The sequence below is a fragment of the Rutidosis leptorrhynchoides genome, chromosome 4, assembly GCF_046630445.1.
Source record: "Rutidosis leptorrhynchoides isolate AG116_Rl617_1_P2 chromosome 4, CSIRO_AGI_Rlap_v1, whole genome shotgun sequence".
In the NCBI taxonomy this organism is placed as follows: domain Eukaryota; kingdom Viridiplantae; phylum Streptophyta; class Magnoliopsida; order Asterales; family Asteraceae; genus Rutidosis; species Rutidosis leptorrhynchoides.
Window position 1 is genome coordinate 291,162,067 of NC_092336.1, and position 21,728 is coordinate 291,183,794.

Here is a 21,728-nt window from a genome sequence, read left to right on the forward strand (position 1 = left end):
AAAAAAAAAGTACGGTGTTACACATATCGACAAAGTTGACGATTTACTAACCGTCAGGATGAAAGAAACGAAAAAGGACCTCCCAAAACGGGATGAACGGTTGATCTTTCTTGTTGTTTTTTGGTTTTTTATTGTCTAGTTTGGTTGGCGTTAATCTACAATTGTTTGATTGATAACTTTGTATGTTGATCTCTTGGGTTGTTAGTTTAGTTTTAACTATTTTGGTTCGATTGGAGTTATTGTTGGGTTGTGATGTTTTCTTGTTTCAAGCTATTGCGAGTTGTTTTGTCTGTACTTGTTAGTGTCATTCACTATACGATGAAAGTTCCTTTTTAATAGTATCGTTATTTTAGCTTAAAAAATAAATAAATAAATAAATAAAAGGTTATTAGTAGCGGTGTTGTAAAAAACCCGATTACTCGCCGATTAATTTCCGATTAATCATTTTTAAGAGCAATCCGTTCCGATTTTCAAAAATCCGTTTAATTAAACGGTCAACGTCAATTGATGAGTCAAAATCGAATTTGGTAATTAAAGTCGGTCAAAGTAAAAAATGATTAACATTTTAACATGAATTTACACTAAAACGTTATAGTTTTTGAGCAAAATGAATAATTTTAGACAATTATGTTAAAGTTTATTTTTATATTTATGATTTTTTTCTATATTTACACATATAATTCTTGAAATTTAATATTTAAATGTATACCGTACAATCCAATTAATCCTCGAATTACCGATCAATCCTTCAAAATTCCTGACTGATTAATCCCCAAATAACGAATTTTGCAAAGTAGTACGGCCAAGACTAGACTCCCAACTCCTCAACTGTAAAGTGTAAACCCAATCCGCGTTTTATCATTAAAAGTTAAAACTACTCAACAGAAAACTATTACTCTATTAAATTAAAATTAAATTAAAAATACACACATATCTATATATATTGTTTCCATTTTCACGGATTCTTTAACTTTTACAAATGGACGTCGAAAAAAAAGAAGAGCAGCCGCTACGATCAACTCCGGCGACCGACGATCCATCACGCAAACTCAAACGCCGGCGAAGGATAATCATCTGGTCATCGGTAATCGGAACTATACTTACTATCGCTTTAATCATGCTCATATTATCACTAACTGTTTTCAAAGCCAAAAAACCTAAAATGACCGTTGATTCAGTATCAATTAGCGATCTAGATGTAAACGTAAATCCCATACCACTTCAAATTTCATTAAACCTATCATTAGCAATAACGCTTACAGTTAATAACCCTAACAAAGTCGGGGCTAAGTACCAGAACAGCTCTGCTATTCTCCGGTACAGAGGAAAAGACGTCGGCGATGTTCCGATTCCTGCCGGAAAAATTGGTTCCGATGATTCGAAACAGTTGAATTTAACTTTAACTGTTTTTGCGGATCGATTAGCTTCTGATTCGCAATTATATAGTGATATATTGAGCGGTAATATGGTGTTTTCCACTTATGCGAAAATTAAGCTTAAAGTTCGTGTATTATTTATACATATTCATGCTACTTCAACTTCAACTTGTGATGTGAATATTGATATTAAGAATAGAAGAATTGCTAATCAGACTTGTCATTATAAGAATCGTTTGTAGAATTAGGGTTTATACATGAGGATGATTTACCACGGATATTTTTATGTTGATTTTGGTATTGTTGTTTATATTTTAATAAATTCTCCTTGTTTATTGATTATATAATAAATAAAACTATTGTTATTATTTTGTGTCTATACAGTATTATATTGTTTCATGTCCTTTTATTATGTGTATTGTATGTATTGTGTAATCAACTTAACTTGTGTCGAATTTTTATAAATTTTAGTTATGTTTTTCTTTGAAATATGTTTTAAAAAAAGGTTCTAAGGTTTTTTCTCTTCTGCCTGATCTAACCACATACTCTACGCAACACACTAGGGTTACTCCATGGCTATTTTTCTTTGAAATTTGTTGATAATCGAAAAGGCCTGATAAGTGTGAAACAAAATTGATAATACAAAAGTAAAAACGGTCATGTGAACACAAGATCAAAATACATTATGTTTTGCCACGACCCCACACAATTGATTCAAGTCTATTTGGAATTGGTAACATCAGATCTTAAAATACCAGAAATCGCGATGTAATTCCAAATCATACTTTTAACAATATGAAACACAACTCGTGATGTTACCATATTATTTTCTGTTTGTTATTCAAAAATAAACTTTTTGTTCTAACTTCTAAGTTCCCAAAATAAGTACAAGCATAAGTATATCATAATAAATGTATGTTTGGGTTAAAAGCATACTGAGCTTTTTATTCATGTTTGTCCTTCACGGAGATATCATTTCTCTCGTATGTATTACCAGTAATTTCTGTTATTGGATTGTATTTTTTTAAGGTTCTATTATTCTGAGTTTAAATTCTTTAAGATCTGGCTTTGTTAATGAGACGACAAGCGAACAGATTCGGCATGAATATAATTCTTATTGTATTTAACATTGTCGAGTTGCTTCCAGTTTTGCCAACCAAACAGAAGAATGGAATGGAATTTGACTCCAATTCCATCAAATTTAATTACAATATTGGAACCTATCGTCCCCTTATATTATTGAAGATGCATGAGTTCTTGTATAACAGCATATGTTAGTTTCACAACAGTTGGCTGCTTGTTGCCAGTCACATCTGTGATCTGTGATTTTAATTAATATAAAAACACCAAAGTGATTTTTTGTTTGGTAGTAAAAATTTTATGTTGTTTATGGTCCATTTTATTTTGTAATGTACTTTAATTCGGTTTGTAATTATTCATTATTGCGTGTTATAATGTCAATAATAATAATAATAACAAGCTCATCTAGTTGATGAATTTAAAATAGGAATTATGTGAAAATTTTGAAATACGAAATATAGTTTTGTTTTTTAAAGTTCCTGTAAAGGGAAGATATTAAGGAAGACTTTCTCTACCCTTGAGTGGAGAAACGACTCCCTGTATTATAAGGTATCAGAATGATACTCTCACAATGGTTTTCAGGTTCAAACCTCACAAGCAACTAATCTTAGGTGTTTGTTAAAGGATTTTATGGTTTCACATGATAACCCAGTCACGCCACGTACATTGAGTAAAAAATATGCCTGTTCCGAATAACTTGAACAGAAAACCGTGATACATATATGTGTGTTTGGACTAAAAGCATGTTGAACTTTTGTTCATGTTGGTCCTCCACGAAAATATCATTTTTCTCATGTGTACTAGTTTGTGCTATATAATTGTACTTTTTGTGTTTTATTTTTAGAAGTTTAGATTCGTAAATGATCCAAATTTTGTGATTGAGACAACAAACAAACAAGTCGGCATGAATATTATTGTTATAAAATTTAACATAAGAGTTGTTTGGTTGTGATTCTTATATTATTGAAGATACGGGAGTTTTTGGCAGAAAATGTTACTTTCACAAGAGTTGGTTGCTTTATTGCCACATGTATGAGTTTAAACATCTTGTGATGGAAATTTACGTATTTGTATTTGGTTTTCTGTTCGGTGTAATAAACTTATTCTAGTTGTTTATTGTTCTTTCTATTCTAGATCCAATAATACGTTGTATGCTTTAATTCGGTTTGTTTGTACTCTCTTTCTGGATGACGTATTTACAAGCCAATTATTCGTCATTTTTGTGTCAACAATAACGAGCGCATTTAGTTGAAGAGTTCAAACACGGAAGCATGTGTAAAATAATTAAATAAATTGAGAAGTATGCGAAATTTAATATTTGTCTTGTCAATTGGATACTCATTTTGACATGTGAAAGTGTAAAAACACTTGGGAGTATTTCATGTTCCAGAAGAACCCTATAACTTTGTTTATCTAGAATTCACAGCATCCCACATCGTATTACCCCTATAAACTAAATGTCATGGGTTTGGATTTTTTTGTCGTTTCAGTTATAACACGATGTGGTTTTGAGTTTGCGTTTACACTACAAAGAGCCCCCCAACTTTCGCACAAGTTACACATCGCCCCCTCAACTTTACACTTTTTTAGGGGTAAAAAATGTAAATATATAATTTTATTAAAATAAAAAAAACTTAACCCACCCAAATTTATAACGGACCCCATCTTCTTACTCGGTGCGAGTTAAATTTTTCCAAGGCCACCGTTCAACTCGAAAAAATCTCACGAACCCAACGGGACTAACTATATGCGAAACGGACATCGTTAAAAAATACTAAATAACGGGCCCTATATTCACGCTCAGTTTCGAGACCACCTTTCAACTCGAATTAATTTTACGAACACAACGTGACTAACTATACGCGAAACGGATATCGTTAAAAAAATTAAATATTTCGGGCTAAATTACATACATATACATACACGTCCAACAAACAACCCAACCTATTAGATATATTATGTACCAAACAAGGTATATTCAAATTCGACCGCGCGCCGAATAAAACCGCAGCAACGCGCGGTCAAATTTTTTCTAGTGTATATTCATTTAGAGAAAACCGGCTGCTACTGTTCAACTCACGCGCGTTTTTAATAAGCTATATATATTTTTAGTTGTTCAGTTGAAGTAAAAAAAAACATTCGTTAGTGGATTAGATCCCTGTATAACGCAGCTGGGAGAGCGCATAATATTACCTTTTCCTCATACTGAGAAACAATAATTGAAATTATTATTTTTTTTTTTTGAAAGGCGATTACAGTAACCATATAAGTAAGAACTAATGTATGTAAAATGAAAATACCTCAAATTAGAATTGGATGATGACATGAAATAAAAGACCTTTTCTAGTTAATCATCATAAATATACAAGAGTTTATGCTACTCATTAGTCATATATATATATATATATATATATATATATATATATATATATATATATATATATATATATATATATGGGCAGGATCAATGGGGAAGTAACCAATCGGGAAAAGCGGAGAGAAGTAAAAAAAAAAAATTCGATTTTTTTGGAATTTGTTTTTTCAGGCATCAAGATCACACGAAAATATGAACATTTAAAAAAGACACTTCGTGATGAATGTTACTATTTAGGCGGGAAAATGATCGACAAAAATAACATTCAAGATAATATTGATCGTGAAGAATATTAACGTTTTTTTCTTCTTCATGTTTTGTGAAGTAAAATTTAGCCCGATTTAGAGTTTAGGGTTTAGGGTTTAGGGTTTGGAGTTTTGGGTACTCAATCTAAATCCTAAATCTAAACCCTAAATCTAAACCCTAAACCCTAAATTTCTAAACTCTAATATCTAAACCCTATAAACCCTGATATCTAAACCATAATATCTAAAACCTCAACATACGCTCGAAAAATACGATAATTGTTATATATTACTTCTTCAAGCGTTTTTCCCGCCAAAATAAAAACATTTATCACAAAGTGTCTTTATTAAATGTTCATTTTTTCATCCAATCTATAATGTTCGTGAACAAAGTTTTTTCAAAAAACAAAAAAAAAAAGTTTTTGCTTCCCCCCGCTTTTAGTCGATAGTGGTAGGATCAAGGGGGAAGTAACCAATCGGGGGGAAGCAAAAACTTTTTTTTTTCGTTTTTTGAAAAAACCTTGTTCACGAACATTATAGATGTGATGAAAATATCAGCATTTAGTAGAGACACTTTATGATAAATGTTTTTTTTTTTTGCGGGAAAACGCTCGAAGAAGTAATATATAACAATTATCGTGTTTTTCGAGCGTATGTTGAGGTTTTAGCTATTGGGGTTTAGATATTAGGGTTTATAGGGTTTAGATATTAGGGTTTAGAAATTTAGGGTTTAGGGTTTAGATTTAGGGTTTAGATTTTGGATTTAGATTGAGTTTTTAACACGAACGGTTTAGAGTTTAGGGTTTAGGGTTTACGGTTTGGTGTTTTGGGTTTATGGAATAAACCCAAAACACCAAACCCTAAACCCTAAACTCTAAATCGGGCTAAATTTTACTTCACAAAACATGAAGAAAAAAAAACGTTCATATTCTTCACGAACAATATTATCTTGAATGTTATTTTTGTCGATCGTTTTCCCGCCTAAATAATAATTATCATCACGAATTGTCTCTTCTAAATGTTCATATTTTCGTGTGATCTTAATGCCGGAAAAAAAATCCAAAAAAAACGAGGAAATTTTTTTTTTTTTTTGCTTCCCCCGCTTCCCTCCGATTGGTTACTTCTCTATTGATAGGGGTGTTCATCGGTTCGGTTTTCGGTTTGTTCGGTTTATTCGGTTCGGTGTATTCGGTTTTGAAATTTTTTTGCGCAAAATCGAAAATCGAACCGAAAACCGAATTCAAAGTTAAAACCGAACCGAAAACCGAATTCAAATTCGGATTCGGTTAGGTTTTCAGTTAAAACCGAATATTATGAAAAAACTGAGAACGATGGTAGTTTAATTGTGACGTTACTGGTGTCTTAGTTATTTATATCCTAAAACAATGGCGTACTATTAAATTATCAAGATTTCGATGATTTATTAATATTTACAGTTTAATTATGACGTTTACCACTTCTGTTATTAAGAAGAAGAGCATAATAATTTGAGTAACTTAATTATAATGTAAGTTACCAAATCGTTATATGGGTGAGAACATATTTTATTGATTGGGTCCCAAATTATAATGATATTAAAACATAAATATACAAATTAAATATATAAAAATTTTGAATTCGGTTCCGAACCGAAAACCGAATTCAAATTCGGTTTCGGTTTGACTCGATCCGAAAACCGTTTTTCAAATTCGGTTTGGTTTTTTTCCGGTTTGGTTTTCGGGTTCCACGGTTTCAAACCAAATACCGACCACTCCTACCTATTGATCCTACCCCTATATATATATATATATAACAAAACCACGATTCTATAACAAAGATTTGTAATCACACGCATAGCAGAAATATGTTAGATCCATTCCATTCTAGTTTGATAACAACTTACTACGCACACATAGCAGAAACATTAAAATTTATGTTTGATAAAACACACAAACTGGATCACACAGTACAATCACCAAGGTGATGATGCCATCTTTCAAACAAATCACAAGTGAAGATGCTTCAGAATTGGGATTTGTCAAGGCTATCAAAATAAGGATGATCCATGGCAGCCTTGGCTGAAATCCTATCAGCCGGGTCATATTTTAGCATTTTCTGAAACAACAGATTATGAATTAGTCATATTAGTAGTTCACACACATCTTACATATTGAGCGAATTATGCTTAGAAAAAATACCGAAAGAAGGTCAACGCCATCAGGGCCCAATGATGGAACAGATCGAGCCAAGTTCTGAGCTTCCCACTTCGGGTAGTCATGCCAGTCCTTCAGACGTGTCACCCCGGGCCACTGCTGATCGGTTGGAGTCCCAAGCAGCCTGTGAGTTAAATATGGAGCACAAATGACAAATTTCGAGCACAGATGACACAATGGTCATAAACTATAGGTCAATCTTGTCATCAGCATTGCATAATAGAGGTTGAAAGATAGGTAACAGCTCATATTTATGAATAGATCAAACACTAAAAACAAGTCAGGTCAGATTGGGTTGAGTCGCAAACACAACTTTTGTCCTTTTTATCTAAATAAAGTTGCTAATCGTGATTACAAAAGCAATTGCAATGTCAAAAAAAAAAATCGTAGGAGGTTTTTATGTGTTAATACTGAATGCCATCCGGCCTTCAACCCATTTTGACTGCCCATTTGGCCACTTCCCTTCTTAAACAAAATTACTCCATGTGACCTGTTTGTGAGAACACGCGACCAGCACTACTGCATCCAATATTAAGAAGACTGATGCATATGTGTATGATCCAGGTGGACTCAGCCCAAGCCCAAATAATGTTGCTGATTCTTATTTGTTAACTTGATTGCTTATTGAGTCAAGAAAGACACATTGGGCCATGAAAGGTTGTGTGGGCCGTTTGAAATGGAATTGGAGGACAATTTGAGTGGACATGGACTTACGTATGGAGCAAGCTATTAAATGGCATTGTAGTCTATTTTAGATTAGATTAGTTGTTCTTATCTTAGTTTTAATTTTAAGCCTATATAATTAATGTATACCTAGTTCAAAGAGTCAGTTTTGTTGTTACTTTTTTTGTTCGTAAATAACTAAACAGCCGTATTAGGCTTTTGGTATTTTCGCTTTATTGTTTAGCCAGGTCCCAATCCATTAAAGACTGGTTAAAAAAACAACTCCCAATCCGTTAGGATTTGATTGCTTATATGGTAAGGTTCCAATTATCACATGGTCAGTTGGTATAGTTTCTTGACTCATGGAACTTTTGATTAACCCCTATTGGCTATTGCTATTGCTACTAAAAGGTCAGTACGAAAAAATACGTAAGAAGCCACTCGCATGTTGTCAGATTGGATACGACATAAAAAACTATCTCATTTCATATATCATATAGAGTTGGAGAAAAACCTGAATATGTGCAGAAGTTGTTGAAACTCAGAGTCGCCAGGAAACAATGCCTGTCTTCTTGCCATCTCAGCTGTGCAAAATTACAACAAACGTATGTCACTCAATGGCCTAATCTTAAGAAACATTTCAAGCGCGTTAAGTTACCAACAAGTGCAAAACTAATAAATATATATAAATTTTCAGTTATATGAATACCTAAGCAAGCATTGAGACTAAAGAATGCTAACCGAATGAAAACAATTGATCACAAATTTTAAACATAGACTTGAATATAGAAAAAAACAAAATTTAATAGAAAGTGTAGATATATACCAAAAATACATCCAACAGACCACATATCAACGCCAGTTGAATAATGTGGTGATCCCAGTAGAACCTCTGGTGCCCTGTACCATAGTGTCACAATCTGCATACCACAAAATCCACCATTTTTCAAATTTCCAAAACTAACCTAATTCAACATCACTCCATACAAAAAGAAATACCTCATGAGTATAACTTTTTAGAGGAACGGTAAATGCCCTTCCAAGCCCTAGATCTGCAATCTTCAATATCCCCTTTTCTTTGTCAACAAGCAAGTTTTGTGGCTTCAAATCTCTACATTGTTTCAAATAATAATATAATCAAATTAAACTAATTAATTGCTATTCCTATATACATATAAATAATTAATTAAACTAATTTTTTTTTTTAAAATACCTGTGAAGAACACCATGACCATGGCAATGAGCAACGCCTTTACACAACTGAAACAAGAAACTCTGAATCTGCGAGGTCGGAAGCGGAGACGGATTCGGACCTTTTCGATGAAAATCAATAAATTTCTTCAGATCCGTATCAAGATACTCAAACACAAGGTAAAGTAAAGGTTTTCCGTTATGATGAATATGTTGAACACAAATCAACCGAACGATGTAAATCGAATTCGATAACATTTGAAGTAAAGAGATTTCTCGTAACGCAGTTGGAGGTATTCCTTCTTCGTCCATTTCAAGCCGAGTTTTTTTTAGGGCTACGAGTTGACCAGTTATTTTGTCTTTTGCTTTGTAGACTTTTCCGTACGTTCCTTCCCCTACTTTTTCGAGTTTTTCGTATTTGTCATCCATCGTGAATTGATTGTTTTTAGTTGTTGATGAATTGAAATTGAATTTTGATTGATAGAATTTGAAACTGAAATGTTAACTGGCAGTCAAATTGGGGAAAGTGCTTTCCCTCTCGGTTGTGATTTGAATTTATTTGGGTTTGGGTTTGTGTTGGGCCCCTTTTGTAAAAGTTTATATGCGGCCAATGAATTGGGCCTGATATAAAAATTTGAAAGTACTATATAATTGGTAAATTGGTGTATATGACTCCATTTTCGGATGTTTTTAATAATATGCCCTAAAAAGATTGGAAATTGCAACATATGCCCCTTTTCCATGCATCACACATCATGCGTGGATGCTCATGCGTGATGCGTGTACACCGAGCACTTGGGTCAACTAGCACTTTTATAGCAAACTAGCACGTTGTTAGTAGATACGCACTACTTAACCCCTAACATGCACGATGTGTGTTGCCTTTATAAATAGGCCGACCATTTCAATTGGAAACTTCTACACGCACCAATAACCGTATAAGCACGCACTTAAGACGATTTTTTAGATATCGATCATTTTTATCAATTTTTTACTTGTCACTCAGTCGGTTTTTGTGACGATCGCTCCAAATCCATATGAACGAACACGTCATTCATCGATTTCATTGCGAGGTATTTGACCTCTATATGATACGTTTTGTAAACATTGCATTCTTTTGAAAAGGCACACCATAAATGAATATTTAAATCAAAGGTTTTCGACATCTGATGATTTCTACATATAGACAATCACCGTAAATAATAGTTTACAATAGTACTTTCATTGACAATGCAGTCAAAATAAGATACATGGTGATGATTTGGTGAATGCAACGTTTCCTTGATAAATATGCCATGTAAGACTCCATGCACATAGCTTGTCTAACATATAAGCAAACAGCGGAAGACTTCTAGGAACCTGAGAATAAACATGCTAACAAGTGTCAACACAAAGGTTGGTGAGTTCATAGTTTTAGTGTTTCGCATAATCTGTATATAAAGGTGGATCACAAGATTTCAGTTGTTTAATCCAGAAACGTTTATCAAAATATTCTACGAAATTGAGCACCCTGGTAACTAAACTTAATGTATATATAATTTGTACCCTTTGTATAATCATCTTAATAATACACGCAAACCAACGTGTACGCTTCTCAAATAGCATACGTCTGTTAAAAGGCTAGTGCTCTAGCTCGGACGGGGATATCAAGCCCTATGGATCCATATACAATTATTTGCGCCCACCAGTCCATATCATATGTACTGGCAGCTACTAGTTACCAAAGCTAAGGGATTTTCGGTTTAACTCAGTGTAGAATTTAGTATGTACTTGTGTCTTATTGCGTTTAAAATAAATTGCATGTATTCTCAGCCCAAAAATATTTAAAGTATTTAAAAAGGGATCTATAACTCACGCATATAAATCTAGTATTTTCAGTATTTATAAACAGTCGCATGTATTCTCAGCCCAAAAATATATTGAGTAAAAGGGATCATATGAAACTCACTTTAGCCGCATAAAAAGTCGTTCATCAAAATGTGACCGAAACTCGGATTACCAAATAACCGTAGATCTCAACCTAGAGAACATATGTTGGTCAATAATTGTTTATCAAGCTAGGTCAGGTCATAGTGTATCACAATCCTAATGCTCGAGATCGACATACAATAGTTATCAAAAGTTATTTCAAAAAGTCAATCTGACTCCATACAATAGTTGAATGATCATGGCAATCGAATCATTTTAATATTTCACATAGTTTTCCAATTCTTGTAAAATTAAACTATAGTTTTTATAAGGCTTTAAAATATGATAAAACAATCAGTTTTGACAATTGTTCAATAAAACGAGACGTGCCTTATATAAGATTTCAGTTACTCGGTTGGTAATATTTAAAAATCCATTTTATCAATCTCGTAAACAAGTTGTTTATATCTTAATTGCAGATTCAAAAGCAATTTCAATTAATGTCAATCATAATTCAGTTGATCATATCTTTTAATCCGTTCATCGAAGCTATTCGATATCTAAATGAAAAGTTATTGATTTTTCGCCAGCTTTCCAAAAACATGTATATCATATACCTTTTACCAGTAATATATGTATTTAATTCGTGATTCATTATAACTGTTTAACTACGAAATTTAGCGTACAAGCATGTATAAATATATATACTCGAGCACTGGACATGGATACACAATTAATATATAAAAGATAAAATATGAGTGCTTACGTATCAATATTGAGATTCAATATTGTAGGAAAGTACGTAAACGTAACGGAGATGATAAACACTAGGTTTGACTTTACGAGCATAATCCCGAAATCATACCCATAACCTCCATATCTATAACTCATAATTTCCTTAGCTCTATCCCGCTCGAAAAACCATTTTGAAAGTGACAAGCTCATGACCTCGTCGTAGTATTTTATGTATAATATTACTAAAAATATTAAGATTAATAATAATAATAATAATAATAATAATAATCTTAATAATAATAATATAATAATAATAATAATAATAATAATAATAATAATAATAATAATAATAATAATAATAATAATAATTAATATAAATAATAAATAATAATAATATTACACATGGAGTAATATATGTGTAAGAACTCGAGCAGAAACTGGACTTTTATAGGCAACTTTTTGAAATCTGATGCTCATGCAATCGCATGGGGTTTAGTGTATTTGCCATGCGATCGCATGGCCGCCTGATCCAGCTCAAAATGTTTTTATTTTCTTGTTTGTCGACATATTATTATATAATATATATAATATATATAATTTAAATAATTAATTATATATTATATTAAATTCATGTGCATAGTTGACTTGTAATTTTCGTTCCGATGACCCGTACGTTGTCACTCGACTTATGTCCCGGTTTCGGTTTCTCGAACGCATTTTTGTACGCTTAGAAAACTCGCAATTTACGTTTTGTGACTCGTACCTTTGTCAAAATATAGTCTTAAATTATCAATAAACTATATCATTCAAAGTGTATCTTAAACTTTCGAGTGTTTTGGTCATTTACTTCTATAAATCATTGTCTCGCTATTTGTTGATATATATATATATAATAACAAATCGTTTTATGACCAAGTTAATATATATTTTCAACATTCATAAACACGTTTTAAATATACGTCGCAAGTTATTCATACAATTAATATTCCAACTTATCATATATATTCAAATAAATATTTAAACCAATAAGTTTAATGTACGGTATTAAACAATTAAAACTTTATTACGTTTTCAAGTTATAGTATATATATGTATCTATTTATATGTAATGGTTCGCGAATCGTTGAGAACAACCGAAGGGTACTTGAATAGTTCAAAAATTTTAAGATTCGGTTTTACAGACTTTGCTTATCGTGTCGGAAACGTTAAATCATTTAAAGATAAAGTTTAAATTTGGTCAGAAATTTCTGGGTCATCACAGTACCTACCCGTTAAAGAAATTTCGTCCCGAAATTTGAGTGAGGTTGTCATGGCTAACAATAAAAATATTTTTATGACGAATATGAGTCGATAAATAGAGTTTTATCACCGTTGAATAATATGGATAAAACAATCCAATTACTTGAAGCGTATGAGAGAAGCCGTCGTAATAAAGTGAATGGAGAATAGAGATTCATCTTAACTTTTGACGTATTAACGATTGATTTCCGGAATTTAAGGAATAGAAAATCTTCATAATCTATATAAGATTTGATTCTTCGGAATTTGTAGAAATTAGGATGTTCTTTGATTAAATGCGTAATCTGCATCGATTGCTATGTCTGATATTTCGCTATAAATTGACCTCTTCCGTTTCATTTCTTTCACCACTCCTACATCTTCTTTCTTATTTCATACATCCCAATAGATTGTGAAAATACTTAATCCAGTTCTGATTCTTGATATTTTCTTGGCTATCGTATCCTTCATTCTTCTTTTTCATCTGCCACCAGAGGAGGTTATTTTCTTCTACTATTACCTGGGGGTTATAGTGTTTTTCATTCTCCCGTGTCTTTATATTGCTATACGCATTGATATACACGGTTTGTAATTTCATGTTTGTTATCGGGCTTTATATCTCCCCTTATATTTCAATGTCCCTACTTCTGTCTTCTATAATCATTGTCATTCACGGTTAATACTCCCTCTTATTTGCTGCGATTTATACTCCAATTTCTATTTCGGAGCTTTGTCCCTTCGTTTCTTCTTCTTGCGATTAGGCATCTCTTGTAATGGTCCAGAATTCGTAGTTATGGAGTTTTGGATAAACATAGTTAATGTTATAAGAAAGAAACGGTAATGGCACAATCTGACTTGTCAAATTACCAGAATATCCGGAAAAGACCGAATCATCAAGAAATATATTTTCTTGATATATTTAGAGATTATATGGAATGAAAGAGTTATGTAACATGGTTTATGATGAGGATGGGATCTGTGAACCTTTATCAAGTTCCATTAGAAACTCAGCATGACTTACTGTAATATAATCACGTTGATCAAGTGTCATTATATTATACTAACTCATGCTTCAATTCCCAACATTACTTTAAAACATCTATTTTTCGAATTTTTTAGATTTTAGAAACTAAAATAGTTTCTTTTATGATGTAACAAAGATAGCGCGAAGAGATGAATGATTTCAGATAAGAATGGTTATAAAAAAAATATCTTCAGAAATATGGAGGATATTTATAATGGAAGATACGATGATATCTTAGAATATTTAAGATAAGATGATGATGAAGAATATTGTTCGCAAAGGTTTTAGAGTAAGGAGCAAGGTATTTGCGAAGGATTTCAGCAGACACTGAATCATTTGTATTCTTTGAAGGTAGATTTCGTTTTTGTGATTTGTCCACAGCCTCCTTCATGGTCTGCTCAATCCGTTTTCCAGTTCCAAACCTTCTCTTTTCTCAGCTTTACCACCATACTATTCTTTATCATCAAACTTTTGACTGTTAAGGTCGTTTACAGTTTTTGCTGCTTCATCAGCATTTTTCCAAAATAAGGAGAACTAGTTTCGTAGTTTGGGGTGTTTTTCAGAAACTTCACATTCGAAGTATGTAAGTCTAGAAGACAGATGTTATCTATATATAACTGTTGTCGTAGAAAATGCTGCGAGATTCAAAATACTGATTGCTAATTCTCGGTGGTTGGTATGGCATTTATTGTTACAAGATGTGGATGAGTACATGATAGGGTTTCAATGAGTATAAGGATTTTTCGAAAGGTCAAGGATTAATAAAGTTGCTGATAAATTTACTGCTAATGTGGTGGAACATGAAAGGTTCCCCGGTAACAAGAACGTATATGTCAAGGTTATAATAAGGCTAATCTAAAAAGTCGAAGTTGACTAGTTGGAAGTGTGATAAAACTGGATACTTTGAAAAGGGATTGCAAGATTATTTTCGGTAAAAACAACGCTAAAGGATCTTGCAAAGTTTTGAAGTCAAAGTATAGCTTTGAAAGATGTAGAGATCTAAGAATGATGTTACTAGTTCAGAGTTATGACTTGGATTCTGTTCTGTCAGAATATGTAATCAAATTTGGATGAGGATGGTTGCTTTGATTTTTATAAAAGAATATATATTGTTGTGAAAGTAGTGAGTATAGTTGATGATTTGTTGAATCAGAATCGAAGAATGTAACATATTAATTGTGAATTTATATATCTCTCGGGTATTACCAACCCGTTAAAATATTCTCACCATTAACAGTTTGTATAAAAGAATTTTCTTAATTACAATCTTCATGAAAATATACCTACATATATATTTTCCTTAGATGTAATCATGGATTTAATGAGTTAACATAATATTAATCTCATCTGGTTTTTGACTAGGACTAGAATATGTAATCTCTAAAACTTTTAGAAACTACATATTCTCTGCAAAATATTTTTTCGATGAAGTTATGAATCAATACTTCATCGTTTGTTGTTGTTGTTGGTATTCCTTGGTATCTATGGTGCGTATGACGTTGATGTTCAAGGTACATATTGTGATGTTGAGGCTTGCGGTGCGGATGTTGTTGGTGGTGGTAATGGTACTGTTGGTGTTGTTGTCGGTGGTATTGTTGATGCCGGTGATTCTGCTGGTGCTTATAACCTTTGCACCATATTCTCCAAAACCACTACCCGAGTGCGAAGCTCGTTGACTTCTTCTACTACACCGGGATGATTGTCGGTTCAGACGATCGGATGAATAAGATTCAGAATTTGAGATAGTATATTATCGTGACGAGATACTCTGGAAATGAGAGAGAAAATAGTGCCTCGAACAGGTTCGCCAGTAAGTGCTTCAGGTTCTTCGCCAAGAGGGAAATGTGGTGAATGGATGGGATCACCTTCTTCTTGTCTCCAATGACTAAGCAGGCTACGAACCCATCCCCAATTCATCCAGAATAGGTGATGGCTGATTGGTTGATCCATTCCGGTTACACTGTCTTCGGAATTCAGGTGAATATCCATATCGGAATAGCTGTCAAAGTTTAAGGAATTTGAACTAGATACGGGATCCATCTTGTATAATTAGGGAGATGATTTTTGATATGAATTATATTATAGAATTTAGTTTGGTATTCTTCAATACATAATTTACATATGTATATATAATACCAAATTCCATAAATCACGGAGAAATTTTCGGAAGATGTCAGGAAAAGTTTACAGTAACAGATACGCTAAGATATGAATTTTTGTCTATACACTATTTATGCAATAAATGCAGGAAAATGTATCTAGACTTAAGAATGATAAGCATGTAATATCCGACAAGAAATGATAAGCAAAACTTTTAACATGCAGACACGGTCGAAGTCCAGACTTACTAATGCATCCTAACAACTATCAGTTAGACACACTCGTGCAAGACCTGGTTCACTAGGACCAACGCTCTGATACCAACTGTGACGATCGCTCCAAATCTATATGAACGAACACGTCATTCATCGATTTCATTGCGAGGTATTTGACCTCTATATGATACGTTTTGTAAACATTGCATTCTTTTGAAAAGGCACACCATAAATGAATATTTAAATCAAAGGTTTTCGACATCTGATGATTTATACATATAGACAATCACCGTAAATAATAGTTTACAATAGTACTTTCATTGACAATGCAGTCAAAATAAGATACATGGTGATGATTTGGTGAATGCAACGTTTCCTTGATAAATATGCCATGTAAGACTCCATGTACATAGCTTGTCTAACATATAAGCAAACAGCGGAAGACTTCTAGGAACCTGAGAATAAACATGCTAACAAGTGTCAACACAAAGGTTGGTGAGTTCATAGTTTTAGTGTTTCGCATAATCTGTATATAAAGGTGGATCACAAGATTTCAGTTGTTTAATCCAGAAACGTTTATCAAAATATTCTACGAAATTGAGCACCCTGGTAACTAAACTTAATGTATATATAATTTGTACCCTTTGTATAATCATCTTAATAATACACGCAAACCAACGTGTACGCTTCTCAAATAGCATACGTCCGTTAAAAGGCTAGTGCTCTAGCTCGGACGGGGATATCAAGCCCTATGGATCCATATACAATTATTCGCGCCTACCAGTCCATATCATATGTACTGGCAGCTACTAGTTACCAAAGCTAAGGGATTTTCGGTTTAACTCAGTGTAGAATTTAGTATGTATTTGTGTCTTATTGCGTTTAAAATAAATTGCATGTATTCTCAGCCCAAAAATATTTAAAGTATCTAAAAAGGGATCTATAACTCACGCATATAAATCTAGTATTTTCAGTATTTATAAACAGTCGCATGTATTCTCAGCCCAAAAATATATTGAGTAAAAGGGATCATATGAAACTCACCTTAGCCGCATAAAAAGTCGTTCACCAAAATGTGACCGAAACTCGGATTACCAAATAACCGTAGATCTCAACCTAGAGAACATATGTTGGTCAATAATTGTTTATCAAGCTAGGTCAGGTCATAGTGTATCACAATCCTAATGCTCGAGATCGACATACAATAGTTATCAAAAGTTATTTCAAAAAGTCAATCTGACTCCATACAATAGTTGAATGATCATGGCAATCGAATCATTTTAATATTTCACATAGTTTTCCAATTCTTGTAAAATTAAACTATAGTTTTTATAAGGCTTTAAAATATGATAAAACAATCAGTTTTGACAATTGTTCAATAAAACGAGACGTGCCTTATATAAGATTTCAGTTACTCGGTTGGTGATATTTAAAAATCCATTTTATCAATCTCGTAAACAAGTTGTTTATATCTTAATTGCAGATTCAAAAGCAATTTCAATTAACGTCAATCATAATTCAGTTGATCATATCTTTTAATCCGTTCATCGAAGCTATTCGATATCTAAATGAAAAGTTATTGATTTTTCGCCAGCTTTCTAAAAACATGTATATCATATACCTTTTACCAGTAATATATGTATTTAATTCGTGATTCATTATAACTGTTTAACGACGAAATTTAGCATACAAGCATGTATAAATATATATACTCGAGCACTGGACATGGATACACAATTAATATATAAAAGATAAAATATGAGTGCTTACGTATCAATATTGAGATTCAATATTGTAGGAAAGTACGTAAACGTAACGGAGATGATAAACACTAGGTTTGACTTTACGAGCATAATCCCCAAATCATACCCATAACCTCCATAGCTATAACTCATAATTTCCTTAGCTCTATCCCGCTCGAAAAACCATTTTGAAAGTGACAAGCTCATGACCTCGTCGTAGTATTTTATGTATAATATTACTAAAAATATTAAGATTAATAATAATAATAATAATAATCTTAATAATAATAATAATAATAATAATAATAATAATAATAATAATACTAATAATAATAATAATAATAATAATTAATATAAATAATAAATAATAATAATATTACACATGGAGTAATATATGTGTAAGAACTCGAGCAGAAACTGGACTTTTATAGGCAACTTTTTAAAATCTGATGCTCATGCGATCGCATGGGGTTTTAGTGTATTTGCCATGCGATCGCATGGCCGCCTGATCCAGCTCAAAATGTTTTTGTTTTCTTGTTTGTCGACATATTATTATATAATATATATAATATATATAATTTAAATAATTAATTATATATTATATTAAATTCATGTGCATAGTTGACTTGTAATTTTCGTTCCGATGACCCGTACGTTGTCACTCGACTTATGTCCCGGTTTCGGTTTCTCGAACGCATTTTTGTACGCTTAGAAAACTCGCAATTTACGTTTTGTGACTCGTACCTTTGTCAAAATATAGTCTTAAATTATCAATAAACTATATCATTCAAAGTGTATCTTAAACTTTCGAGTGTTTTGGTCATTTACTTCTATAAATCATTGTCTCGCTATTTGTTGATATATATATATATAATAACAAATCGTTTTATGACCAAGTTAATATATATTTTCAACATTCATAAACACGTTTTAAATATACGTCGCAAGTTATTCATACAATTAATATTTCAACTTATCATATATATTCAAATAAATATTTAAACCAATAAGTTTAATGTACGGTATTAAACAATTAAACTTTATTACGTTTTCAAGTTATAGTATATATATGTATCTATTTATATGTAATGGTTCGCGAATCGTTGAGAACAACCGAAGGGTACTTGAATAGTTCAAAAATTTTAAGATTCGGTTTTACAGACTTTGCTTATCGTGTCGGAAACGTTAAATCATTTAAAGATAAAGTTTAAATTTGGTCAGAAATTTCTGGGTCATCACAGTTTTCGATAAACTTCAACCTACGATCGAGATTATACCAACATCATACACAGAATCAACCATCAAAAAACACACGATCATTTTTAAAGTTGTCGAACGAGGGAAAATCCATCAAATTCGACTTATTAAAGTGTTTGATCATGACACTGGACATTGACACATCAACCACAATGTCAAAGAAACAGGTTAAATCGATATTACATTGGTTATATTCGCTTTTGTTGCATACATTTTGTAGAACACTTGGTATGCGTTTAAGTTACCCATCAATTGGTTGCTGTTAAATTGTGTTTTATGTTGTTTATACTTAGCATAGTTCTGATATAGTGTAAAAGAAACAAAAAACTCATTTTTAGGTGGTTAACGTATCAACAGACAAAAAAAAAAAAAAAACATGTACGCACCACGCACAGAGTATTCTGCAACATAGGGCATATGATCGCTGACACGCATCACGCACGAGAATTCACGCATGATGCGTGGTACGTGAATACGTGATGCGTGAACAGGGGGTATATGTTGCAATTTTTATTTTTTAGGGTATATTGTTAATGACATTCGGAAATGAAGGCATTTTTACCAATTTTCCTATATATTATTTTTATATCTATAATAATAGCGTTGAAGATTGAAATACGTTCATTACCCTCGAGTAGATAATTGGCTATTTTGTTTTACGAAAGGGATGTTTGAGAAAATTAGTTTGTACTTGGTAACTTTATTGTTATATATATATATATATATATATATATATATATATATATATATATATATATATATATATATATATATATATATATAAGGACCAATCCATGGATAAGCACTAAATGGGGCACAAACTGGATAAGTAAAATTTCAAAATTTTTTTTTTAAAAAAAACGATCCTTTAATATGCAAATAGAAGAAAACGAAAAAATTTTAAAAAGTTTTTGAACAAAATCATTCGAAAATCGATGATGAATGGTAAACATCGATGATGAATGGTAAAAATTGATGATGAATGGTAAAATTAACCATTCATCTGGTTAATTTATCATTCATTTTTGTTCGCGATGAATGATAAAATTAATCAATGCTAAAAAAAGTAGATGAATGGTTAATTTAACCATTCATCTGTTTATGATGAATGATAAAAAAACAGATGAATGGTTAATTTAACAATTCATCTGGTTTTTTTTAGCATTGATTAATTTTATCATTAATCGTAAACAAGATGAATGATAAATTAACCCGATGAATGGTTAATTTTACCATTCATCATCGATTTTTGAAAGATTTTGAACTTTTTTTTTTATGAAAAAATTGATTAGAGGTGCATTTTAATGCAGATTTATGAATGTAAAAAAAAATAAAAAAATAAAAAAAATTTTATTTTGCTTATCCGGTTTGTACTCCTTTTAAGCTTATCCATGGATCGTGCCCCTGGACCAATCCATGGATAAGCACTAAATGGGGCACAAACTGGATAAGTAAAATTTCAAAATTTTTTTTTTAAAAAAAAACGATCCTTTAATATGCAAATAGAAGAAAACGAAAAAAATTTAAAAAGTTTTTGAATAAAATCGTTCGAAAATCGATGATGAATGGTAAACATCGATGATGAATGGTAAACATCGATGATGAATGGTAAAATTAACCATTCATCTGGTTAATTTATCATTCATTTTTGTTCGCGATGAATGATAAAATTAATCAATGCTAAAAAAAGCAGATGAATGGTTAATTTAACCATTCATCTGTTTATGATGAATGATAAAAAAACAGATGAATGGTTAATTTAACCATTCATGTGATTTTTTTTAGTATTGATTAATTTTATCATTAATCGTAAACAAGATGAATGATAAATTAACCCGATGAATGGTTAATTTTACCATTCATCATCGATTTTTAAAAGATTTTGAATTTTTTTTTTTATGAAAAAAATTGATTAGATGTGCATTTTAATGCAGATTTATGAATGTAAAAAAAAATTCAAAAAAAAAAAATTTATTTTACTTATCCGGTTTGTACTCCTTTAAGCTTATACATGGATCGTGCCCCTATATATATATATATATATATATATATATATATATATATATATATATATATATAACAATAATATGGTTTGTGAAACTCTTCGCATATCCTCTCCCTTCCGCTCGAGCTAGATTTTATTCCTCTATCTAGACCAACATTCATTCTAAGACTTTCATCAGCAAGGGCTGAAAAAGAAGAGCAGGGGTGGTAGGATTAATAGGGCTCGAACCTAACTTTGGTCGACTTAATGAAACATTGTCGCTTCTTCTAATTCTACTCTTATATATATAATTTGATAATAAAACTTACAAAAACATTTACTATTAGTAATAAAACATCAAAGT

General features: G+C 31.8%; 2 protein-coding genes across 2 annotated transcripts; one reads left to right on the forward strand and one right to left on the reverse strand.

Annotated features, from left to right (window-relative positions):
• Window positions 1-979: 979 nt before the first annotated feature.
• On the forward strand, window positions 980-1,618 carry LOC139841670 (uncharacterized). Its single transcript, XM_071831876.1, has one exon. The coding sequence runs from the start codon at window positions 980-982 to the stop codon at window positions 1,616-1,618; it is 639 nt and encodes a 212-aa protein (XP_071687977.1).
• A 5,308-nt stretch (window positions 1,619-6,926) lies between these two features.
• LOC139843604 (cyclin-dependent kinase B1-1-like) lies at window positions 6,927-9,567 on the reverse strand. The gene is made up of 6 exons (XM_071833716.1): window positions 9,144-9,567; window positions 8,930-9,041; window positions 8,757-8,850; window positions 8,445-8,514; window positions 7,253-7,391; window positions 6,927-7,169 (listed from the first exon to the last, which is right to left on the reverse strand). Exons 1-6 carry the CDS (start codon window positions 9,548-9,550, stop codon window positions 7,077-7,079), a joined length of 915 nt encoding a protein of 304 aa, XP_071689817.1. The 5' UTR covers window positions 9,551-9,567; the 3' UTR covers window positions 6,927-7,076.
• Between the last annotated feature and the right edge of the window lie 12,161 nt (window positions 9,568-21,728).